The sequence below is a fragment of the Ambystoma mexicanum genome, chromosome 10, assembly GCF_040938575.1.
Source record: "Ambystoma mexicanum isolate Mex_15411 chromosome 10, UKY_AmexF1_1, whole genome shotgun sequence".
In the NCBI taxonomy this organism is placed as follows: Eukaryota; Metazoa; Chordata; class Amphibia; order Caudata; family Ambystomatidae; genus Ambystoma; species Ambystoma mexicanum.
In genome coordinates this window covers 1,300,807,049-1,300,834,024 of record NC_090932.1, presented here as the reverse complement: position 1 = coordinate 1,300,834,024, position 26,976 = coordinate 1,300,807,049, and the positions used below count along the sequence as shown (strand labels likewise).

The window sequence follows — 26,976 nt, the reverse complement described above, 5'->3', positions numbered from 1 at the left end:
CGAGACGATGCTGGTTTATTGGTATCACGAACATATAAATGTGAGAGAATTATACTATATTATGTTTTCTGAAGTAAAAGTCAAGAGTATTAGGTTCTAATTTGGGAGATATCACATACATCTGTTGTTCTCATATATTTTCATATATTTCTTCTTCTAATTTTTTTATTTACCCTAGCATAAGAATAGTTGATACATGTACCTGAATAAGTTCACATCTATGGTCAATATTTCAGACATAGGGAGAGCAAAAGATTTGTAGGCCAGTGATACATTGTTTTGATTTAGAGCCGAAATAAATGGATATAATTATCCTTAGGAATATAAAGCAATCTTAGAATTATTTGACTTAGAATTGTAATGCAAGGATAACATTAGCCTCTAAAAGGTATTAATTACTTTATTTGAAGAATGTAATGGTGTTAACATGTGTGTACATTAATAAATTACTGTATATAGTAAAACATATTTTGAAAAAGCATTGTACAAAAAGAGTTGTCACATTCTAGTGCCCTTGGCATAGTTCTCACTGAAAGCCCACATCTTGAGACCGCCGGCTATACTGACAACACATATGGCCCATAATATCTCCTACGCAATGCACCTCTGATGGGACATGAGTGGAAACCAATGCACGGAATTCAGATGTTAGTGTATTCCTAAACCAGGGCCCCAATGGTCGGGGGCTCCAGTCCTGTGCATTGGTCCTTCATTAGAGATATCACGGATGGGCAATGATGGAATGCCTTGTAATGTATCCGCTGCATATACCCCCACCCCAGTACATTTTAGTGTATCTAATTCCTCTCAAAAGATCCCTTGCACGGATGTCGCCAGTGTCAAAGGAAGGAAGCCCTCATTCTACATCCCCTTGACAGATTCAATAGATAGCCCAAGGCTGCAGTTCTCAATCACATATCACTTTGTTGATCCCAACAACGGCAAACAAATGGAGTTTTTGTCGGTATGCCACTCTTATACTTGACAATTGCTGCCAATTCAGCTTGGTCACACTCGATCACCAGCAGAGTCATAGTTTTGCAGGACCTTCAAAGCCAGGGCACAACAAAGGGTCAAAGCTGGAGTCCCAGGTACAGTCCTTGTTTTTCCAATACCGCTTTATTTCCGAGGATTATCCTTGCTGGATGGTGGCTTGTGAAATCTGCTCCCACTGCTTCCGCGTTTCATCCGTGCGTAGGTTCCAATGGGTGAGTTCTCACCCGGAAGGGAGAGGAAACTTAAAGCTGTGCGAAGGGAACCCGATGATGGTGCCTTCTCCAGCTGAGAGCTTGGTCTAGACTGCATACTGACTCTCTCTACGGGGCCGCCATCTTTACTCCGCTGTTCAGATGTACTGCTATACCTGAAGGAGAATTTAAATTGAGAAACTTAGAGATCATTGGTTAAAAGGATACATGTAAGAGTGACACCAAGAAATAAAGAGATACAGGCAAGTCACATTGTGCATGCACTAACACAGAAATAAGGAGATACACAGATTGACAGGTCACATTGGGAGTGCAAGGGAATAGGAATAAGTACATGCACAGATTGACAGGTCACATTGGAAGTGGGAGAGCACAGAAATAAGTAAATGCACAAACTAACATGTCAGATTGGGAGTGCAATAACAGAAATAAGGAGATGCACAGATTGACAGGTCACATTGGGAGTGCAAGTACACAGTAATAAGTACATGTACAGATTGGCAGGTCACTTTTTTGAGTGCAAGCACACAGGAACAAGATGAGGCACACATGTCTCACTGTGGATGCAAGCACACAGGAGTAGAGAGCTCCACTAATTGACAGCCCACACGGGTGAGCTAAAGCAGGCAGGAAAAGTCAATAACGCGAACCACAAGAACAAGAATCATACAAATTTCACTTTTTTAGGGCAATTTATGCCAACTTTTCCCTGCTTCAAATGGCAGCAGTAATAGGTGTTGCTATCCAATTGTAGTATGTGTCACTATTAGCCAACTTAGAAGTACAAAATGTATGCATTGACTTCTGAAGGATGAAAACCTGAGTAGGCCATCCCGGGATTCAAACCTTCGGCCTGTTGCACAAAGACTTCTGGCATGAGTTATTTTCTGTATGTATTCGTATATTTTTCACAAAAAGTGAAAAGTGCCTTGCCAAGAAACTGTCTGTACAAAGGGAATATTGATGGCTGGTAATGTCCAATTGCTGGTTGTTTTACATTAACATTACCTAGTAGTAAATACATAAAACCGGCTGGTGGTGGGGAAGAAGCTTAAAACAGGAAATGGGGACAACACAAGACAGAATAACTATATTCAGATATACAATCCAGTGGTTGGGACCAGGGGGGAATATAACACTATAAGACCTCAGAATGGGTTGGCTGTATTACCATATTGCAGGTGGTAAATACCGATTATCACTTATTTTTGAGTTAGGAATGCTCCTCATTTTTTAAGTCCCATTTGGCTCCATTGGGAAAAGGTTGTAGTAACACGATCATAATGACTACTTTATCTCCAGTTAAAAGCAGACGATTTTACTGGGTTTGGGTTCTTAAACCCTAAATCAGGTGTAGCAATAAAACAGGCAGTATTTCCACATACCACCTGCTTTACCAGTACTGCTAAACTTCTAATGAGGCCCCAAGACTTTGGGGGTCCCTTTTACGAGAGAAAAAGGTTCTAACGGGTGATGTTGAAGACAGCCACTTCGTGTCTGCATTTCAAAAGATAGAGTTTCAGTGATGGCAATAGACAAGGGTGAAAGAGGGAAAGCTTGAGACAATACATAGGGGTGAAAGAAGCGTTAGGTTAAAGGCAGATTGGGAGCATATAGTAAAAGGGGTGAGCATTGGTAAATGAGAGTCAACCTGGTGGTCGGGGTACAGGACACTAGCCCATGGGTGGTTTGGAACACAAGAATGAGCACTTTTACCAGGGAGCAATTTTGAATGCCTAGCCACCTCACATGAAAGAAGTAGAGGAGGAACGATGATGCTGGAGAAGTAATCTAGCTTTCAGATTCCATAATTTTGGTAGATTGAAAGTTAAAACGGGGATGGATTTTGGGTCACTCAGGAGGTTAAGACTAGCAGACTTAACAGTGGATGTGATGAAGTTTCAAATCTTTGTCAAAGAGAACTCCCAGATTGTGAGACTTATGGGATGGGGCATGGAACCTGTGGCAAAAGGATATAGGGAGGGTTTAGGAAATAGCACTGGAGGATGGGAATAACATCACTTCTGTTATAGAGAAGTTGAACATAAAGCAATGCAGCACCATCCAGGCACAGACAGCTGAGAAGGAGCTAGTGATGAAGGGGGAAGAATAAAAATATTTGAGCCACATCCAATCATCTTAAAATATCAAGTGCACACATAGCAGTCTCGTATTTTGAAGCGCTGACACCGCAATATCGCAAACACTTTAAGTGTGCACACATTGCAATTTCGCATAAACTTTAATGAATCAGGAAACCCTGTGAACGTGTGCTGTTTATGTCAGAGTCGGCAACTGTATTCAGAATACAAGCGGTAACTCAAAACTGGTGTGAAAATGTACAGGCACCCCTGCATAACTAGAGGTGTGGTAGATGAAGGGTCACTAAGTATGTCATCCACCATGGTAAAGGTTATTAAAAGCACTTGGGCAACAGTAAGAAAAAGGTCACCATCACTAAATAACGACTGCATTGGTCGCAGTGGGGCAGAGGTGGAGTAATTTAGATAGCCCTAAAGTAATACTTAAGGCATTACTTGCGATAGCTGAAAATATGTGCACGCAAAAATTGCTGTGTCCCAAATTGCATTTCTTCCACCGCCGGGTGGTGGAAAGATGGAATTTAGGGGGCATGGAAAGAGTGGGAGTGCCTCCTGTTTCAATTTGCTTGCTGGATGTCAGGGGTTAACTAGCATTTGCAACATCTAGAAAGCACCATACACATGTTGGAGATAAAGACATAGATCAAATTTGAAAATCATCAGCAAATATTTGAGGTACAAATCCAAAGAAGAGATGTTTACAGAGAGAGGAGGTGAAGAGTCTGAAGAGGGGACCAAGGACAGGCCCTTGCAGAAGCCCCAACAGGGAAGGGGTGGTGGAGCAGATCCAAGTTTTCCCGAAAATGCAAAAGGGGCTATCAGTCTGGCAGCAGGCCAACCAAGCAAGGAAAGTGCCGTGAATGACTAGACATGAGAGAGCCTGTAGAAGGGAGGGCTAGTCAACTGTGTCAAAGGAAGCTGGAAGAGGATGACAGGTGGCAGCAGTAAGTCGCAGTGAGGCAGTTAGAGACATGGATAAGCACTGTCCTCGTGGGGTGTCGGCTGCAGAAACCAAATTGGAGGGGGTCACAGAGTCCATTAACTTCCAGGTAGCCATGGTGGCAACCTTGAAAAATGCCAGGAACACTGCAGATTAAAGTGGATGGTTGAAAAGAAGTGTGAAGTAGGAGCAGGTGAAGGGTGCATTGAATGGACAGCAGGAACAGAGGAAGGGATGGCTGCCTGGAGGATAGGTGCGAGTTCAGCTACGGTGGTTGGTGGAAAGTGTGATAGTGAGGGGAAGAGTGAAGATACAAAGTGTCTCGCAAAATCCCCAGCCAAGCGTGAGGAGGAGAAAGAGCAGCATCAAGATGAGGCAAGCACTCAGTGGCCATCGGGGGATAGCTTACAAGGATGAGAGACAAAAGAGGAGACAAGGTTTGTGTAACAGACGTGTTAGGGAGATTTCCAAAAGTCCTTTGATGAGGGTTTGGGAAGATCATTCAGTCGGGGGTAAGGAGGTTTACCCTCAGTTTTTCCCGTCTCTCTAAGGGGTAGCTAGGTAGAGAAGTCAAGACTTCTTAGGAGGGTAGAGGGGTGCCAATAATGTACATACATGAATAAGGAAACAATAAAAGGAATGGCCACACAATATACTAATAACACTACACTACTGCAAAGGTTGTGCATGAATGAATACTAAAAAGTACATTTTGGAAATAGAGTGATAACACAGTGGGGTGGCTCCCAAGTGACACGAGTGTCCATTCAAGCAAGTAATGAACAACTCTTTTCAGGTACATAAAAGTTTCAGTACTTTAGAAAAGTTAAGAATAGTTTTAAAGTTTTGCCCACGGGAAACAATGGGACAAAGACAATATGCAGCTCATGGTTATGGGTTCTGTGGAGAAAGCAATTTTCAGGCAGAAGTCAATAAGAAACCCTCACCAGGGTAGATACAAATGAGGATTCGTTAATAAAGATGCCCATGAAGGAAGTTTGCAGCGGTAGACTAGAGATTCAGAGGCAGGCCATTATGTGGTCCAGTGCATAGGAAAGAGGTCTGCAAGGTTTGCCCAAAGGCACAAAAGAACAGGGCCAATGGCCGATCAGGATTCAGAGTAGCCCCGAGTTAAACAAAAGGCTGCTGGCGAGTGTGCATACGTCCATACTACATGGCTGCAGAGGGAAGTCCCAGGGTCAGCAGAGGTTGCAGTTCTAAGGTACAGGGTTTGCAGGCAGATACCCTCGCAATGGAAGAATGGGGCCAGTGGTGCACGTAAGATCAGTGAACAACCAAGAGGGGACTCTTGAGATGGTGGACACCCCCAGCAGCAATGCAAAGTATGCAGAATGCTGACCTTTGGTTCAATTCAGCAGGTGCTTCAGTCTGCACTTTAAGCTGTAGGATGCGACAGCGAAGGCTCCTTGAAGGAAGGACACAAGCCATGTCTGGCCTGAAGAGCCCAGGGATGGAGTAGCACTTTGTGACAGCAGAAATGATGCTGCTGGATCTCTAGCAGGAAAACTGTGCTCGCACTTCTGGGACAGTGCTGCAAACAGCCAGGAGAAACAGCGGGGCACACAACAGCTGACTCAAAGGAGTAAGCGGGGGGGGTTCAAACAGAGAAGTGTTAAGGACTTTCTGACCTACTAAGTTGGACTGGAATCCAGAGCAGTAAAGAGGTCTTGCAGAATGCTTAGCTATCTTAACAAAGTTTGGACATTGTAGGTCACCCCACACAACAGGTATTTCAGCTCTCTAGGTCGAGTTTCCTGGAGCAGGCAGGGGCAAACAGGCCTGGAAGATGGGAGTGGAGGATGGTGAGCAGTAAGTGGTTCGGTGGGGATCAGGGAGAAGGATGAGGGGCACTGGAAAGTGGATAAAGTTACATGGAGGGTTTGGGTGGGCGATGCAGGCAACCTGGGTATAAAGTACACAAGGTGCTGTGGGAGAGGTGGGGGTCACCTTGTATGAAGCCAGCAGGGGGTGAAACCCTACGTTTGAAAAGCGCAGATGCCTATCCACGTCCTCTTTAGAGCAGCTCCTATACAGCAGAAAAATGCAGCCTTTTTTGGAGCGATCTTAAACAGGCAACTAAAAGACACAAACCCCATAATATAGACATAACCAGACAAAGCATGACTCAAGGTAAACTAATATTTGATGCTGAGAACCTAGAGCTTTAGGTTGCCTTTGTTTCAGATGAAGCATTGCATGACCTGAAACTACCTGAGACACAAGACAGTAGCTGACTTAAGCGTTGGTGACTGAATTTAGAATTTGCAGTTAGATTGCAATCTCATGGTAGATTTCTGAAAACCTCTTTGGATGACAACAGGTGCACCAACAATTCACTACTACAATATATGATATAGGATGATAATAACAAATGATCATTAAACATTTCTGAGAAACTAGAAATATATGCTATGTAAATTGGGATCCAACTTTCAAACTGTACTTCTGTCCCAATATTAAGAAAATGTAACTGACCTTAGTGACTTCTGATCTAGTTCAAAGCACCCATTACACTATACTGAGGGCTGTCATCCCTGGCAAGAGGATAAGACAGAAACCTCTAAACAGCAGCAGGGACACATGTGGCCACGATTATCACCCATATTTATGCCCTGCGCCGTACCACCAGCAACGTTTTAGTCGCTATTGCAAGTAACTTTTCCTTACTCCCAAGTCCAATCAGCTTTCCGCCATTATAATGCAGAAACAAAGAAATACATTAAAGCATTCTGTCAAAGGGGTCTTAAACTGTGTAACCAAATGCAGCGCCAGATCTTGAATTAGCGTCTAAAGAATAGTGCCTACAGAAAGCACGACAAGTGGAGTGTGTGGCTGCTTTGCAAATATTCTCAAGAGACTATTGTCTTTGGAAAGTCACAGGTGCAGCTTTTGCCTTCAAGAAATGTGCAAGGACAACCCTAGGGGATGCAGAGCCAAGTATCAATTAGCGAGCTGAGAAGTAGGCGACTAGGCACCTTATGAATGTTGATTCCTGGGGTCAAGATGAGTTTCTACTATAACTTACAAAACGTTGGGATGAGGAAAAAATCGCTTTTGTCCTTTTGAAAAACAAAATCAGTACTCTATTTGAATCAGAGCAAGGTGGGTAGAAGAAACACGAAGTTAATCTCGCAGTTGATATGAAATTCGGACACAACCTTATGCAAAAGACACCTATGGCCAAAAGGATTTTTTGGTCTGAACAGTAACTTATTCTTTCAAATTAAATTTTGGGTTCCTCAATATCACTCATGCAGGGGCAAAAGAAACCACAACCAGAAACACACAAATTCAGGTCAAAAGGCTTGTGGGCCAGAGCAGACAAACATATTTTGAGGTTCGAATCGAGAAAAGGTGGTTTTACAGATGGGAACAGGTGCATACGCCTGTCAAAAGATGTCTTTTTTAAAAAATAAAACAATGTATTGCTTTTATAGTCATAAACCATAACACGCATTCACATTGACATCACATATTGTGGGATATATTGACCCACTCAACGGCATTGCCCCACATCATTAAGCTGCAATTGCGCATAAACAACCACAAAAGGGCTGCGCTGGCTCCTGTGAGTGCCATGGCTCAAAACTGTTTTGCAACAACAAAAATGGCTGCACCATCCTGCCAAACACACATCGGGCAGGATGGAACCAGGGGGCACATTAAAGGAGAGTGCCAGTGGATTCCCACATAAACAAAAGGAAGAAAGTCAAAAAAGCAGTGTTGCTTTGCTGCAAAAGCCAAAATATACACTGAAAAGAAACACTTTTTCACCTTTAAAAAAAATTGTGGCCTTGACGCTAATAACCTCTGTTCCTTAAAACCATTCTGATTAATAAGGCCCTGCCATGCCCATGCATATCCCCACTGTCCCTCAGCAAAACCAAGCCTTATTCCAGAATGACAAGCTGTGCCAGCCAAAACCTGAAAACCAACAAAAGCTGTACTGCATCAAACACGGAAAAGTGCTTAACTTTGGCTAAAAAGCGTCAAAATCACTGTTTGAAAAGGAATCAGAGATGTATGTACACATGTCAATTTTATGGAGACATTTGCCTTGTCCAGACCCTTGTGTAAACCATATTGGAACGACAGATGCCAAACCGAATTTAAAGGAAGAAATGCTAGCAGTTTTCAACAAGTGTAAAAATTGGCTTTGCTGACTGAAGAAAGGAAAATGGCCTAGTTAAACAGTACACGGGTGTATGAAAGCCTGCCAGTCTTATATTAGGCGATATGAAGGGGTTTGTTACTGGTGAGATTATATAACTTGGGTTATTTTATGCAACACGCTTGCTTAAATTCTGGATCTAAGATCAGAAATTAAAGGGTAAAAAAAATATGGTGGCTGGAGCTGCAAGTTGAAAAACAGGTTCTGCTTGGAGGGGTGGCACCAAAAGGAGGGCTCTCTCTCAGCAGATACTGACAACCCCCTGATAATTATGGGGTTGAACAGACTTTTGTCTCTGCTGGGACCCAAACAATGAAGCTTCAAGGGAAGGAAGCCAGAGGTGTGAAGGGGGCAATATAAATTCAATGAATGGAGAAACCCCCACCCTGCTCTAAAGGAAATTACAGTTGCAAGCAGTTAACATTAAAGAAAAAAAAATAACCCAACAAAGGAACTGCCATTTGCTTCTAAACACTATTTCATGAATAAAACTTTCAAGACTTTTATCTCTGCAGCAGGACTGTAAATGTAAATATTTCACTGTTTAGAAGTAATTTATGGCCTTTCTTTTAAGACGTCATAGGTTTCATTGCTGCATAGGGAACAGAAGTAACAAAATATTGCCGATTACCAGAAAAGTATACATGTCCCAAATGTACATTTTTATACTTACATACCTTATGATCAACCCCACATATGTATAAAGTTGTGAAATTTTAGGCCGAACGTTTCACGCTAAAAATGATCAAAAAGTAGTAACCGTCCAAAATAATGTCTCACAGATTGCAGGATTGAATGGCTGTCCTTTACATAAAATATGTGACCTGAATATGCAATTTATTAAGGTGGCACCATTGTACAAAAGTGTAAATACTGAAATGACAGATTTTTGGCAAAAAGGTCTGTGGGAAGTCTTTTTCCATCATAAAATACAACCTCATAAACTGGGTACAAACCAGGGGAGGCAACCAACATTGATTGTCCAATCCAGCTGTTTACAGGCGTGCTTAGCTAAGCCAGCCCAGCAATATAGTCAATGATGTCACTATGCTCTATATAAAGGGTCCCTGACAGGACTCCAGACAGATCTCTTCCTGATTTCCTGCACGGCGTCCTGTTCCTGTTTCCTTCATCTTGCACTGATCCAGATTCCAGATCCAACTACCAGGCCACGCATTGCTGACCCTTCCAGCAAGGCCTCAATTCTAAAATCCCAATACCCAAAAGGGAGAAGCAGTGGTATTTTTGTGGGAAGCCTCCTGACACCAGCCTGGCTTGCGTCCCACCAATTGCTGCCCAATAACTGCATCCAGAGGTACCTGTGCCATCCGGTGACCAGAACTATCTTTTGGTATCCAGTCCCTGCCCAGCTGATCCTGTCCCGCTGATTTTGTCCAGCTGTCCTTTGTTAGACCAGATCTGTCTGGTGACCAGAACGCGGACTGTCCCAAAATCGTAAACTAAAGTGGACTGTGAGTATCAATAGGAACCATAGAAAACCATAGTACACATTGCCTTGCCTTGTCCTTAGTTCCCCTCTCTAAGTCATCCTATCCTTACCCTGACAACTTGTAATAACGTCAGAACCATTCTTGCCACCCTGCCTTTGATTTCTAGTGCTTGCGCCATCTCTTTAGTAATTCTGCCTTGAGTAAATCCTAAGCCCTTTGTCCATGGGTGCACAACAAACGACCAGCGGGCCAAGGTCAGCCTGTGATGCTGCTGGATGCGGCCCGGTAGGGTTGAAGACTTTCCAAATGGAAGGTGGCCCGCAACCAACAACGGTCGCCCTCCATTAAGAAAGTCTTTGTGTTCCTTGCCGGGCCTTGAAAAAGAAAAGACTGCCCCTCATTGGCTCAGTCAGCACACACTACATGACTCCTGTGAGTCACGTAATGTGTGTGTGTGTATGCTGCACCAATGGGGGGCCAGCAGTGCGGCTGACGTGGCCAATAAGGCTTGATGCCAGAAGACATTTCAGCCTTGCCACGCCAGCCGCACAAGAAGTAATCCCCCCTGCCTGCACGTCTTCCCTCTGCCCTGTAGCTCGCCCGCCCGCCCGCCCGGTGAGTTCATAAAAAAATGCTTTGTGGACGACAGCCGGGTGGCGTGCAGCAGCATGGCAGCTCGCCCCCCACCCCACGATTCATCCAGTGCTGGATCCCGTCCTGCCAGGCTTTACTGAGCCCCCAGCTTCACTGAGGCACACTAAGACTGGGCTATAAATAACAATAAACGCTTGGTTGTCATTGGATTCCCTCAGTCAGTATGATAGCTCAGTGAGTTAAGGGCCTGTCTCTGGCATCGGTGTGCAGCCTTCCTTTTGGCTTGCTTAGTGAGATGAGCCCTTGCCTCTGATGGCTGTGTGAAACCAGCATTCCCAGATCAAATCCCAGCAGGGCAGACCCAGCCATTTATCCTTCTGAGATGGATACATTCAGTAACATTAAACTGTTAAAAAGAACGTTCACTGTTACAGCACTTAGAAGTAGAAGAGACTATATGCACAAATGTAATCTTTAAGGAATTTATTGTGACATGCTCATGTGTTTGAGGAACTTCACCTGTACAGAGTGATATATTTACCAATGTCGTGTTTGGGGTGCATGACCTGGAAGATATCAGTAATCTAGATGCCTGTGGGTGATGAGGCTTTTGGTCACTTGATGATCTTGGTTAGTTAAGTCCTGAAGGTGGGGGTGAACTCCAGGAAGGCTGCTATGCACAGGTCTTCCGTGGAGTCATCACCAGCTGAGGGTGGGGTAATGGACCATGAAGCTACTGGGTGCAGAAACAAGGGGGACGTTGGGATCAAATACCTCTATTGCTGCAGAGAATGCTGTACTTGGCTGAGTGGAGATTGGGTAACTTGGAGGTGTTTCCAAACTCACGAATGCTGTTTGCATTTACTCGTTTTCTTTGCGTACCTATTTCTTTGTGTTTTATCTCAGGGTATATTTGTAAAGAAGTTATATTCTTATCACACCGCTTAATCACAAGTAAATGCTTTGGCTGTGCTGACAGCTGTTATTAGGAAATGTAACTGTGGGTGTATGGGTGCCAACATTTGATTTTGCACTACAGGGGCAGAGATACCCCCCACCTCTGCCTGATTATAAGCAAGCGAGCAGCACAACCCATGCCCTGGCAAAACATATTTTATAGCACTATTCATAAGGAATTGCAAAAAGTCATACGATTAACAGGAACTTCATTTTAGCAACAGTTTGTCAACCTGCTGAGCTACCCTGGTAGCCTTCTACTTTAGAGCGGGTCTATGGATCCCTTAATGTACTAAAAATCCCTGCATTACCAACCGTACTATTATTTTGAACATTTCCTTTGAGCGGAGTCTGCTGCCAAAAGTGGAATGGAAAATGTGTACTACAAAATCTAAGTTTGAAATACAAATAAAGACTGGTGCACCTCCAAAAAGGTATTCTTTTTCCATGTGCGTAATAAAAATTGGGTGTTGAAAAAGCCTCCTGCCCGCCTTCAGCCCCGCGATCCGCCCCTCCCACATTTACTTTACGGCCCACTACAGGCAACATGTAAGGTACATTTGGCCCCCTGGCAAAATCAGTTGTTTACCCCTGCCTTAGTCCTATTTCGAGTGATCGGACTGGTTCCGCCAGGGTGGGCGCTGAGGTGCTAGGGTTGAACTCGCGAATCAACCCTGGAGCTTACTGTGTCACTCTTTGGTAGCCTAGCCTGAATGCTCTAGTGTAGAGTAAAACTGTTCTTGTCAAAACTGATTTTCTTTCCTTTTTCACCGCTCCATTTTACTCAAAACACACCTTTCTAGATCTTTCAAACCTCATTCAATTTACCAGCTAAAGACTTAATTTCACTTCCATGTTGTACCTGTGATCTATAGCTATCCCCCATAAACATAAAAACTGCACTTCAAATCAGTGCATTTGACCCGTTTTTATTAAAAACCGTTTGGGGGTAATTTCAGGCAGGAATTGCAAAATTCGCAAAGTTTCCAACGTGTCATTTGCTGCAACATGTTTTAAACCCTGACACTCATTTTCGAACTGTATGCTCTTGGTTATCCATTCTTGGGGATTATTAGTATATTTGCATTGTTGCTTTAGTGAAGAATAGTATCTGCTTCAAGGTTTTACACACATTCATTATTTTATTCATCCATTTCCGAGTGTCATTTTTAGCATTGCAAAGGGGTTTGAAATCTGTTTTTCTCTCTTATTTGGGGAGGGAAGGTCAGATGTCAATTTTGTTTCCTATGTGTCATTCCTGATTACCTGCTGCTTCTGTTCATCCACTCAGAATCGATTACTTGTGGGTTGAGGGACCCTTGCAGGGGGAAATTCTAACTTGAGGGCTATCTTTCCTAAAATCAAAAAGTGCTCCTATTTCCTGCTGTTTTGTAGATGTGTCAATAGAAGGTTAACTTAAGTGCATTGCTTACATTCCTATTGTTATTATCACCCCATTTGTGATTGCTGCCCCATATTAAAAATTGTATGATTTCTTTTAGATTTTAAAATAAATAAATATTGTATTTTACCAACCAGCCTGGTTCATGGTCCATTGTGACCCGGAGTATTTGAAAAGGGGGTGTGATATGAGTGGTGTACCAACTCAATATTGAATCTAACATAAAAATAAGCATTTCAGTTGTGAACTGCATACTAGGCTGAGACCAAGGCATGTGTCGCCTGATTGAAATCCTTGACAAATGAGGGGGCTCGAATCCGGCATTGAGTTTGGTTGCCACCCGTGACAGTCCAACACAGCAGACTAACCTGCAGGGTAGTAATACTTTGTGTGGTGTGAATACTGGGTTACACTGTACAAGCGCCTCCCCAAAACAAATACCCTAAGTACCAGTCCTGTCTATAAAAGTAAAATCAAATCAACCCCGAAATAATTAATAAAGAAAGAACATTTAAAAAATGGCTGTTCCAGTAGAGATCAATATGGCTAGGGAACACCTTCTGCACAAGCTATTTGTCAGAGGTGAGTGGCCAGAACAGGATGAGAAAATCTGGCTACAAGAAATAACCCAACAGGTCACTGCCATGGACCTGGATACGTGGCAGGACGGTGGCCTATTACACCAAGCTCTGAGCGAGCTATATATGATCCCAAGAATTAAAGAGGAGCAAAGCAAAATTGCCAGAATCACAGCCTACCAGTATCTCCACACGGGAGTGATGCGGGAAAAGCAGGAGGAAAATGAAATTTTATTGCAGAATCAATCTGAACTGTTAAATAAAATCCAGAGTGATTTAAGTTTAGCAGAACAAACATTACAAAAGAGCAAAGAGTTGGAGGTAGAATCTGCGAACTACATCATAAAATTAAAAGAGGCTTTGGCTCGCCAACAGCAAAATAATGCACATCAAGAGCCCCAACTAGAAGCAGCAAAAATAGAGTGTCAGGAAAAGGTGGACTCTCTACAAGAGAGTCAACAGAAGATGACTTAACAATTAACCTATAACAGGGTCTGCACAGAGCAGATAGTTACTCTACAAAATCAGATATATAAATTGAAAGAGGAAAACAATAAGTTAATTATGAGAGACCTCCACTCTCAAACAGAATTTGATGAGAAGCGCCAGAAATTCAATATCATCAGGCAACAAAGGGATGACCTGGCTGAACAGAGAGGCACCCTACGTCAGGAGAGAGAGCCCTAGGCCAGGAAGTAAGACAATTAAAAATAGAGTTACAGGGGAGTGAGTCAGCCCTCCAGAAACTCAATGAACTGAAAACAGAGTATGGGGATCTACTGGAGAACACCCCGACCAAAGATGCTAAAACTCAGGAGGTGAGTCTCCTGCAGCAGAAATTGTCTCAGTATTCCCAGACCATACAGGAAGCGCAGAGAGACAATGAGGCTCTCTGTGAAAAGGACGATGTGCTCAACAAACAAGTGCAAGCGCAAGAGAGGGTCATAGAGGCCAGCAAAGCCTTGATAGCTGAACAAAAAGCTCAGATCTTTGCTTCTTATCTAGAAGCAGGGGCTGAAAAGGAGAAACTAGCAAGGTTTGAGAAAAGGGGTGCTAGATTTAATCTTAACTGGAGGGACCCCGAACAGGTATAGAGGGACAGGGTAACCCCGGATCATAGTTTAAGGACCTCTATGCAAAGGGACTCCAATCCATTTAATACTGTGAACACTCCCAGCTTAATGTCTACCGGTTCACATGAGCCAGAAACCATGAGGCCGTCAGAATTCAATAGACCCAGCATGATGGAACTGACAGGTCAGCGCCCCACAGAAAGTGATGGAAGGGTGTCCCTGTATAGATACCCAAACATTAATGGGGATGTCTCCGACAAGGAAGGCTCCTATGAGGGGAGGGTCAGGGAATTAGATCCAGCGAAATATTACTTTCCGAGGGACCAGTTGGTCCAATTTCATGAACAACCTGATGGAATGAGGCCCAAAAAGAGTATCCTGAAGACCTCTACCCAATTAGGGCAGTGGGGGGAATACTCTGCCAACCCTGGGAGTAAGGAGGAATCAGAAGACTACTTTCCTGTGTCCCACAGGAGTGGAGAAACTAGGCCCCACCATTCTGCGAGCCCCTCGCAAGCTCACAGAATCCAGGAGGGCTTAGATGATCATGAGGGGATCTCAGCTAGTAGCGCCTCTGAGAGCGAGTGGACTCGGGTGACTAAGCCAAAGAAGGGAAACAAACTCAAGCGAGTTATGACCAAAGACCCCATTAGGCAGATTAAGGCCGTTAGGAGTGTCATAACCCCCTACCATAGAAATGCGAAATATTCTGTTTGGGAACACCTAGAGCTCTATGAGCAGATGATGGACACTTTTCATATGAAAGACAACCAAAACTGTATTGAGTATGTAAAATGGACATTCTCCCATGAATACTCCAGTTTCTTTGATGGACTGGAGGACCAAAACCATTCCAAGATGGTCCACCTATAGGGCGGCCATCTTGAAACACTTTTCTGCCCACAGAAACCCCCAGGAGGCTCGCAAAGCAGCCTACAATCTGCAGTGCGGGGAAGATCAGGCCCCACGAGAGTTTGCGCAGGAGCTCAAACGCGCCTTTGCACAGACAACTAGGAGGGTGCGCACAGATAGCAGGGAGTTTGTAACCACCTTCTTTCATGCCCTCCCCAAGTATATTATGACCCAGCTGGTGAGGCACTTCCACAAGAAACGAACTCTGGACTGGGTCATGGAGCCAGTGACCTGCATTTATGAGGTCCAAAAACCTGCAGAAAATAAAAATATGAACAAAATCCCCAAACCAGCCAACACCCCTGCTGCAGCTAAGGTGATGGAGGTGAAGGATGCCCCCATTTTAGACCTAGAGATGGGGGAGCCTAAAAATACACCGCCACAGAGTCAGCAGAATCAAAGAACCCGGGAGGCCTTCTGGCCAGTCACAAACAGGTGGCAGTCAGGGAGGTAATCCCACTAATGGGATCTCCAACTCCCCTGATTATATCAGCCCCCGATAGAAGGGCAACAGACCAATCCTGGGGTATGTATGGACTCCCCCGGCCAACGGGGGGATCCAACCAGGTAAGTGCTGCCCCGGGAAACGTCCCTCCTAACTTCCCTCAGGATGGCAGGAATTCTTCAAATGCTGGGTTAAGCTTCTTCCCCCGATACCCACAAACCCCAACCTGCAGGATAACCCTCCTTTCATTCCCCGCTTTCAGGAACCCAGACAACCCAATCCGGGAGAGGGGAGGCCAAGGGTGGAGGGTTACCAAAATTCGCCATATCCAGGGTACTATGAGAGAAGGGATAGTTCCTCTTTCCCCTTTCCGTGATCCACCTAGGCTTGACCAGAGACCCCCAAAACTTGTTGCATGTTGAGGGCTCAACAGAAAACCTCAGACAAACATGGCGGCTCAGAACCCCACAAACCAAGGATCTGGCACCCCAGAACAGTGACGGGGCGAGAACCCGGACAACTCACCGGTTCCAGAGGAGGAGGGTTTGTGGAGGAGGTTAGTGTCCTCCACTTTGAAGGGGAAGAATCCTTAGAGGATCCTGAGAAAAAGATCTTCTGCTTCAGGGACGGGGGGACTCCTCTAAAAGAAAAATGGGTCCCAAGAGATCTAGATGAAGACTGGGTGGGAGTGGGGGCTGACTCTGAATCACCCATCCTAGAACCCCAGAATGACCATCAAGAAGACATAATATTAAAAGAGGATTCCCACGCTTCCCAAAACAATTCTGGCGACTGTCTCCAAAAAGGCGGGGGGCAGCCCGGAATCAGAAAAGGAGGTGCCCGAAACGCCTCGAATCTCTGAATGCAACATTTTTCTTTCAGATTCCCAAACTACAACACAAATTATGCCCAAACTACCCCTGTGTCGTAGTCAAAAATATGGAAATTGACTACCCAGCTTGCCCAGAATGCCCATTACCTTTGCACATTAGAGGAGAAAGAAGGTAGATTTTACACCTCCGTCCAAGTGCAGGGGCAATGTGCAATTCTAGCACTGGTGGACACTGGATCCCAAGCCACTCTTCTGGCAAAAAGGGCCTTTGAGCAGCTAAATTCAGGAAGGTGGGAGAGATACCAGATCCCTCTCACCCGTCTTCCTGGACAACTTCAGAACTTCGATGGGAATGGAATTCCTGTGGAGGGGACTGCGGATCTAGAAATTAAAATTGGACGACATAAGGTAAAACACCCTGTCATAGTCGTGACTCCAGAGGGCACACCGTGTCTACTAGGGAATGACTTCCTGCGAAGGTTGTCACCCCTAATAGACTGGGCCAATAAAATTGAAACAGAGTGTCAACCATGCTAGTTTCATTTCCAGAATAACCAAATACCCGACGTGACAGTAATTGCTGTAGGACAACAAACTGGTGATGGGAACTACTCTCCATTCCTGAAAATCAACTTTCCTTCCAGTCTCAAATGAAATACTTTGACATTTTATACCAATTCACAATCTGAAAATCCCAATTCCATAGCCAAAAGTGATGAGAAACCAGCTCAAAGTTTAGCTGACATTCAGAAAATTAGAGAAAAGTTATTCATCCCTATTCAGTTAAATGAGGGGAAGGAATCGGTTCTCGCACGAGTGTGCGTGAATAACGGTAAGGGCTTCATCAGCGAAACCACATTCTGACAGCTCCCAAAAGATCCAGCCATTCCCACATTAAAATTGATCGATAAGTGGGAAATGGGCCTGGAAACTCCCAATTCCAGACATCTCCTGCCTAGCAGGTGTATGCTCAAAATTTCTATCAGAAACAAAAGCATAGTACATAATTGTTAGGTCGTGCGAGATGTCTCTGCTGCATTCTATTTAGGCAGTGACATCCTCAATCGTTTTGCCATTAACTTGGACCTGATAAACTACAAAGCCTGGTCCTGACTAGGGGGTAATCCCATGGACTTTGATGATTCAGAAAAAGCATTTAGGTCAGCCCAATTGCTGCCGTATGCAGTTGAAGTTCAAATTGGAGGGGAGGTCACCATCCCAGGACAGACATGACTATTCCCACTTGAATAAAAAATTAAAAGAGGACAGAAACTGCAAAATCCTGACGCATATGTACACCTCAATGTCCATCTCCAACAGCAGGGGTTGGGCTTAAACCCAACACCATTAGTCAAGGTAGAACACAACACCACTCCAATATTGATGGATAACAGCGACCTTAGGAGTATCACTCTGGGCGCAGGCACCATTATTGGAATGGCAGTTGATGACCGACATTTTTCCATGGATCTAGGTAATGAACTGATAGGTCCAATCCCCAATGACTGTTTTGACAGTAATAGTGACAATGACGTACCACCAGACAGGGTCTTCACCCGGCTAGGGGGGAATTTCCTGGTGTACTCTTCCTGCCCTTACGGTGAGGAAAAGGTGACCTGTGACAGGCAGGATGAGGTGATCTTCCAGGTCCACAAGGACAGCCAAGCCTGCCTGAAACCCTCTGTCCAGGTCAATACCATAAACAGGGACCTTTCCACCCAGCTGGAGGAGGCCGCTTAGATAGCAAAACCAGAAGTCTTTCTAGACTTCAGGCAAATGGTTGAAGAGCGAGTCAACCTAGCTGATGCCTGTGAGACTCTGGAGCAAAAGCAAAAGTTGAAACAAGTTTTCTTAGATTTTCAAGATCTCTTTGCGGTGGACTCGTATGACTGTGGTCATACCAAAATCCATGCAACAACAATTCCCACAGACCCTGGAATGATTCCAGTGTTTCTGAAGCAATACCGCTTACCTCTCACATCCATGGAGTCCCTGACGGAAATAATCAAAAACCTTGAGTCCTGTGGGATAATTCATCCAGTCCACAGCACCTTTAATAATCTGGTGCTTGGGATTTTAAAACCGACCAGCCAGTGGAGACTCTGTGCTGACCTTAGGAAGCTGAATAAACGGTCCCTACGTCCCGATGGCCTCTCCCTACATTGACCGGGGGCTGGCACAGATCCAGGGCTCAAAGGTATATACCGCCATTGACCTGACCAATGGGTACTGGACCGTGCCTGTCAGTAGGGATGACCAATACAAGCTGGCCTTTACCTTCGGGGGGCAGCAATACACCTGGATCCGGACTACCTTTGGATACATCAACTCCAGCAACAAATTCAACATCTTCCTACATAAGGCCATGCCCGACTCGGGTGAAAGGAGTAACCTTGCCTATGTGGATGATGTCTTGATAAAAAGCTCAACTCTGGAGGAACACATAGCAGAAATCTGTTATGTTCTGACACAGTTGAGGGTTGCCGGAGCAAAACTATCCATCCAAAAGGCACAGTGGTGCAGAACCCATGTCAACTTCCTGGGACATGAAATAACTCCTGAGGGTCTCTGTCCCCAGGAGAAGAAAGTGGAAGCACTCCTAAAACTTAAAGACCCCACAACTCTGCGTGCGCTAAGAAGCCTCCTTGGACTGACTAATTACAGTAGGAAGTTCATTGAGGATTACGTAGAGATCACAAGACCCCTGATCCATCTGTTGAAGGGGGGTCAAGTGGGAGTGGGGTCCAGAACAAGCCGAGGCAGTAAAGCAACTCAAAAGAAGCCTCTCACAAAGGCCTTGTCTAGCTTACCCTGTCAAAAACAAGGAGCTCTTCTTGGAAACAGGGTTCTCGAATACATGCTTGACAGCAGTATTAGATCAAAAGAATGACAAGGTCAATAAAGTAATCTCCTATGCAAGCAAGACTTTATCCTCTGTGGAGGAAAAAGTCAACGATTGTGAGAAGGCACTCCTGGCAACGGTGTGGGCATTGAAAAATTACTGCAGTTCATCCAGGGGTAACACATCATAGTGGAGACTCAACACCAGCATTTGCAATATCTCCAAAGTAACAGAATCCGGGCCGGAAATGTGAGTAATTCCAGAATTACTTCCTGGATTCTGCCAATGCAAGGCTTTCCTGTGGAGGTCAGATATGGCCAAAATAAGAAGAGTCCCCTTGCCCAAGGTCTGGCTGACTTGCATGATTGTGCCAGAGAAAATTGTCTCGTGGACGAAAGTCTTAAAATCCAGGACAACTTGGAGGCGTACCTGAATTCTCCCCACAAAATCTATGAAGAAGACAAATGCGAGGGAATTCCCACAGTTTATGTGGACGGGTGTTCCTACCATGTTGACAACAACGGGGAAAAGGAACTGGTGCTGGCGTTGGGAATGCCTGGGTGAATGATGCCCTGCAACCCTCCGCTGGGTACAAAATCGGTCCATGCAGTAGTCAGGTGGCAGAGTTGATGGCAGTTCATTAAGACCTCCTCACTGCTGTCCAACACCAACTCCACGAACTATGTCCGGTACAGGTTCGCGGAACACCTGGTTAATTGGAAAACCAGAGGCATGCTATGTGCTAACAATAAACCGCTTAAACATGGCAGACTCATCCAAAATATTGATGATCTGGTCACCTCCAGTGGGATGACCATCTATTGGAAGAAGATCAAGGGTCATTCTAGAATAGAGGGGCCAGACAAAACTGGAAATGACCTAGCTAATCAGCTGGCCAAAACCGTAGCCAAACAGGGGGATTTCCTCGAGATCGAGTCCCTGTTGGGGTAAATCCAGGTCACTCCTATCATTAGGTCCCAGACAAATGCTCACAATGACCTCTCAACTGCCCAATGGAGTAAGGAGACCCCAGATGCTGATTTAATCATGGCACAAAAAGGGGATCCGATTATTGGTAAGTTTTATCAACACATTGAGGACCCTGAGAACTTTCCCCTGACGGATACGGATTACATTGGGAAAGAGGACCTCAGAGTGTTGATGAAATGACCAAAAATGTTTCGAATCCAAGACGGTTTGTTGGTAAGGAGATCCATATCTGGCTGTGGGTGGTCCCTACCTCATTCCGAAGCCTGATGCTAAGTCACGCCCATGCGCCACAGCTGGTCATCAGGGGTTTCACACTACTTTAGAAATCTTGCGAGAGGTTGCATACTGGCCACACATGGGGCAGGACCTCGACCAATACTTGAAGGGGTGTCTTGTGTGTGCACAATTTCAGCTAACTTCACTGACACACCGAGCTCCCCTCCAGAAGAGGGGGATGACACTGCCTTGGTCAGATTTACAAGTAGATTTCATCGGGCCCTTGATTCGCTCCTCTAGGGGGGAACAAGTACATGTTAACCGTAACATGCTTGTTTACCAAATGGGTGGGTTGTCTCCCGGTCCCAAATTGCAAGGCAGAAACAGCAGCTACCCTGATGATCAATCACATCTTCTCGCGTTTTGGCCTACCGCAAAGGATTGAGTCAGACCGAGGTAGTCATTTCACCAGCGAAGTGATGACAAAGATGTGGGAGATACTGTCACGTTTCAGGGGTTTCAGGGTTACGAGGTTTTTAAACAAGGATTCAATTTTTCTGGAGTATGGGTTGAGTTCACAGTGTAATTTCCTTGACCTTATGTTAAGTCAGCTGCTGTTCTCTCAACTCAAGATGGTCAACTTCTTGTTCAACCATAATTGGCTACAGGCTATTGTGATGTAACTGTGATGCAGTTTGGAACCTCTGAAGAGGTTCTAAAATGCCTTTCATTCAAGATCTGATGTGAAGAGGTCACAGCGCATAGGAGCTCCTTCGAAGACTACAGAAACCAGAGAAAAGAAAAACTTACTACAAGAAGGAAAGATATCATGAAGTGTTTGAGACCTTGTTCAGATAAGTGACAGTAAAAGAAATCTCTGATCCAATTTTAAACAAGTTAAAAAAAGCTTTAATTGAATGTGCTGAAGATTTCATTAACACATAAGCCTTGGAGGAATTTTAGAATCTTTTGAACATTTAAAGTTAAATTCATTTTCTTGGAACTGTAAATACAATGTTAATATTTAAGTTGGTAAATTGCATGTGCGCTTAAGAATTCATTTGAAAAGAAATCGAACTCGGAAAGCGTGTGGCGTTTGTTAAGCATTGCAATGCTTGTGAGAGCAAGCGCATCGTATTGAAAGCCGTGTCGCTTCAACATTAAAGAAAAGGATCTAGCAGCGTGGGTCAGTGTGTGACGTTTACAGGAATTAAATCGCGTTCGTTCATTCCCCTGAAGTGGTCAGCTGTGGCGTAGTACAATATTACAGCTGGTGAGGTGAGTGCGTACAGCCATCAGGTGCGCGGTTCATATGAGGAAGCAGATTAGCATATGGAAGATTGAAGCGAAGGGGATCCGGCGAGGCAGCCGTAAGTAAGTCAGCGCACGTTCTACAATTCCAGACCAGATAGATTTAAAATGATCCAGTTAACAGACGCTGCGAGCAACAGTAGGAGAGAGCTCATTTCTTCAATGACTCTGAAACAGTGTAAAGAAGTGAGTCATTAATAGTTATAGACACTCTTTAAGCTAAATAAAAAGAAAGACAAAGACACAAAGAAATTCAGAAAAGAATATGTAAGCAAAAGGTAACATATATTGTATGTTCAAGAGTCTGAGTGGAAGTTTGAAAAAGGAAAGTTTTAAAGCTGCACAACACACAATAATCTGAAGCAGTTTAAAGTTTGGAGACTTTGTGCCAGAAATAACTAATAGGAATTTAGTCAAGTGAAGCAAGATGTATATAGTTATAAGGAAAGATGCAAATACAAATAAAAAAGCAAAACAAAGACAAACATAGCAACAGAATTCACAGTGGGCATCACTGTGTAAGTTTGCCAAGCAAGTCAAGTATGAAGATTTTCTACATTAAAGATTGCCTCTAGGCAGTTAGCAGAGGCAGACAGGTAAAGGTGGTTCTAGGGAGAGGAATACATTTATACATGTTTAAGGCAAGAGTTCTTATGACAATGTAATCATCATTGTATTAATTGCAGAGGTTCCAGTGTTTTGAGTCGTCAGGAGTTGAAAGGAACCAGAAGAATCCTGCCAGTTTGTTATTTTCTCCACATCCCCTTTTCCCCCGGGCTGGTCAACTCAATAGTTGTTCCATTAACTGTTGGGTGTACTGGTTAGGGGGATCTGGTGGGCAATTCGTCTGCTCCTGCAGGATTTTGGCGCTGGTACCTGATAGATACTTGGGCTGAAAAGGAAACTTCACATTGCATACCGCCGGTCCTCTAGTGGTGGAGATGAGAGGTACAATAAAACCATTGTGAGCATTCTAAAAAAGTTTGTGGCAGACTCTAGGCTAAGTTGGGACATCCGATTACTGCTTGTCCTGATGGCCATCAGATCTACACCTTCTTCTGCAACTAAGATGTCTCCATTTGAGCTGATGACTGGACGAAGGATGGTGCTACCTCAGCATCTGCTCTATAGAACACAGGAGCAGACACTGATTAACGCCTCCACAACTCATGAGTATGTTGAGGACCTAAGAAAACACCTTCAACATGCTTTTGCGTACGCTCAGCGGAATCTAGAAAGATCTGCAGAGGGGATGAAGACTCAGTATGATCTAAAAACAACCAAAAACGAATACCAAGTAGGAGACAGGGTCTACTTGTACAATTTCCAAAGGAATCAGACCAAAGAGCACACATTTTTGCCTAGCTGGCAAGGACCTTTTGAAATTGTAGACAAAATCTCACCTGTCGCCTACAGAATCCGCATCCCCAAAGGCGAATTGACAGAAGAGAAATGGGTTCATATTAATCAGCTAAAGAGTTTTCACCCTAGGTACACTTTGCAACAAATTGAGGAGCTCTGAGAGAATCAAACAGAGGAGACATCGGAAACATGAGAATAAGGAAAAGAAGAACCAGAAGGGAGCCGATAGGATTTATAAATATGATTCTGTAACAGATTATTTTTCTTCATCATTAATTGCTATCATTGAATGTCTGCGTATCCCATTGCTATCAACCCAATTGGTGGGCAGTTAGTGGGAAATTGTCGTAACCGGTTTGTGTTCTCTTTCATAGATTCGTACTGGTTGCGCATATCTAAAGACCAAGGAGGACCTCCCCGGCACCTGGAAGGGAGAAACCAAAGGAGATCCGGGAGTGTCGCTCCACACCATGAGAAGAATATCCAAGAGGAAGCTTGGGTGTCGTGCCACGTTCTGACCAGAGACAACAAGAGGAGCAGGACGCACCATTCTCTGATGAAAGAAGGACTCATACCTGCCTGATCCTGCTTTGTCCAAAGAAGAAATCCCACTTGCCCGACTCTCCACCGGCTTGGAAGCCCAGGAGAAGTCGGGGGGGGGGGGTGGTGGTATATATTGACCCACTCAACGGCATTGCCCCACATCATTAAGCTGCAATTGCGCAGAAAGAACCACAAAAGGGCTGCGCTGGCTCCTGTGAGTGCCATGGCTCAAAACTGTTTTGCAACAACAACAAAAATGGCTGCACCGTCCTTCCAAGCACACATCGGGAAGGATGGAACCAGGGGGCACATTAAAGGAGAGTGCCAGTGGGTTCCCACATAACTAAAAAGGAAGAAAGTGGAAAAAGCAGCGTTGCTTTGCTGCAAAATCCAAAATATCCATTGAAAAGAAACCCTTTTTCACCTTTAAAAAAAATGTGGCCTTGACACTAATTCCCTCTGTTCCTTAAAACCACTGTGATTAATAAGGCCCTGCCATGCCCATGCATATCCCCACTGGCCCTCAGCAAAACCTGAAAACCAACAAAAGCTGTACTGCATCAAACACGGAAAAGCGCTTAACTTCGGCTACAAAGCATCAAAATCACTGTATGAAAAGGAATCAGAGCTGTATGTACACATGTCAATTTTATGGAGACATTTTCCTTGTCCAGACCATTGTGTAAACCCTATTGGAAAGACAGATGCCAAACCAAATTTAAAGGAAGAACACGTGTAAAAATGGGCTTTGCTGACTGAAGAAAAAAAATTGCCTATTTAAACAGTACACAGGTGAATGTAAGCCTGCCAGTCTTTGGCAATATGAAGGGGGTTGTTGCTGGTGAGATTATATAACGTGGGTTATTTTATGCAACAGGCTTGCTTTAATTCTGGATCTAAGATCAGAAATTAAAGGTTAAAAAAAATATGGTGGCTGGAGCTGCAAGTTGAAAAACAGGTTCTGCTTGCAGGGGTGGCACCAAAAGGAGGGCCGTCAACCTCCTGATAATTACAGGGTTGAACAGACTTTTGTCTCTGCTGAGACCCAAACAATGAAGCTCCAAGAGAAGGAAGCCGGAGGTGTGAAGGGGGCAATATTCCTTCAATGAAGGGAGAAACCCCCACCCTGCTCTAAAGGCAATGACAGTTGGCAGCAGTTGAAGTTAAAGAAAAAAAATGACCCAACAAAGGAACTGCCATTTGCTCCTAAAGACTATTTCATGAATAAAACTTTAAAGACTTATCTCTGCAGCAGGACTTTGGAAAAATGTAAATAGTTCACTGTTTGGAAGTAATTTATGGCCTTTCTTTTAAGTCGTCATAAGTTTCATTGCTTGAACAGAAGTAAGAAAATATTGCAGATTACCAGAAAAGTATACATGTCCCAAATGTAAATTTTTATACTTACATACCTTATGATCAACCCCACATATGTATAAAGTTATGGAATTTTAGCCAAACTTTTCATGCTTAAAATGATCAAAAAGTAGTAACCGTCCAAAATAATGTCTCATAGATCACAGGATTGGACGGCTGTCCTTTACATAAAATATGTGACCTGATTATGCAAATTATTAAGGGGCCACCATTGTACAAAAGTGTAAATACTGATATGACATATTTTTTGGCAAAAAGGTCTGTGGGAAGTCTTTTTCCATCATAAAATACAACCTCATAAACTGGGTACAACCCAGGGGAGGCAACCAACATTGATTGTCTAATCCAGCTGTTTACAGGCGTGCTTAGCTAAGCCAGCCCAGCAATATAGTCAATGATGTCACTATGCTCTATATAAAGGGTCCTGTTCCTGTTTCCTTCATCTTGCACTGATCCAGATTACAGATCCAACTACCAGGCCAAGCATTGCTGACCCTTCCAGCAAGGCCTCAATTCTAAAATCCCAATACGCAAAGGGAAAAGCGGTGGTATTTTCGTGGGAAGCCTCCTGATACCAGCTTGACTTGCGGCCCACCAATTGCTGCCCAATAACTGCATCCAGAGGTACCTGTGCCATCCGGTGACCAGAACTATCCTTTGGTATCCAGTCCATGCCCAGCTGATCCTGTCCCGCTGATTTTGTCTGGCTGTCCTTTGTTAGACCAGATCCGTGTGGTGACCAGAACGCTGACTGTCCCAATATCATGAACTAAAGTGGACTGTGAGCATCAATAGGAACCATAGAAAACCGTAGTATACCTTGCCTTGCCTTGTCCTTAGTTCCCCTCTCTAAGTCATCCTATCCTTACCCTGACAACTTGTAATACTGTCAGAATCATTCTTGCCACCCTGCCTTTGATTTCTAGTGCTCACTCCATCTCTTTAGTAATTCTGCCTTGTGTAAATCCTAAGCCCTTAGTCCCATTTCGAGTGATTGGACTGGTTCCGCCAGGGTGGGCGCTGAGGTGCTAGGGTTGAACTCCCAAATCAACCCTGGAGCTTACTGTGTCCCTCTTTGGTAGCCTAGCCTGATTGCTCTAGTGTAGAGTAAAACTGTTCTTGTCAAAACTGATTTCCTTTCCTTTTTCACCGCTCCATTTTACTCAAAACGCACCTTTCTAGATCTTGCATAACTCATTCCATTTACCAGCTAGTGACTTAATTTCACTTCCATATTGGACCTGTGATCTATAGATATCCCCCAACATAAACCGCACTTCAAATCAGTGTATTTCACCCATTTTTATTAAAAACCGTTTGGGGTAATTTCAGGCGGGAATTGCAAAGTTTGCAAAGATTCCAACGTGTCATTTGCTGCAACATGTTTTAAACAAACCCTGCCACTCATTTTCGAACTATATGCTCTTGGTTAGCCATTCTTAGGGAGTGTTAGTATATTTGCATTGTTGTTTTAGTGAAGAATTGTATCTGCTTCAAGGTTTTTGCACACATTCATTATTTGATTCATACATTTTCGAGTGTCATTTTTAGCATTGCAAAGGGGTTTGAATCTGTTTTCCTCTCTTATTTGGGGAGGGAAGGTCAGATTTCAATTCTGTTTCCTATTTGTCATTCCTGATGCTTCCGTT

General features: G+C 44.1%; 1 protein-coding gene across 1 annotated transcript in view; it reads right to left on the bottom strand.

The window, feature by feature from the left end:
- Positions 1 to 382: 382 nt before the first annotated feature.
- Positions 383 to 26,976, bottom strand: part of CCDC157 (coiled-coil domain containing 157) — a 322,949-nt gene continuing 296,355 nt past the window's right edge. Inside the window, exon 11 of the mRNA XM_069619307.1 lies at positions 383 to 1,363. Within this exon, the coding sequence (XP_069475408.1) occupies positions 1,120 to 1,363 (244 nt within the window). The 3' untranslated portion in view covers positions 383 to 1,119. The remainder of the gene's footprint in view (positions 1,364 to 26,976) is intronic.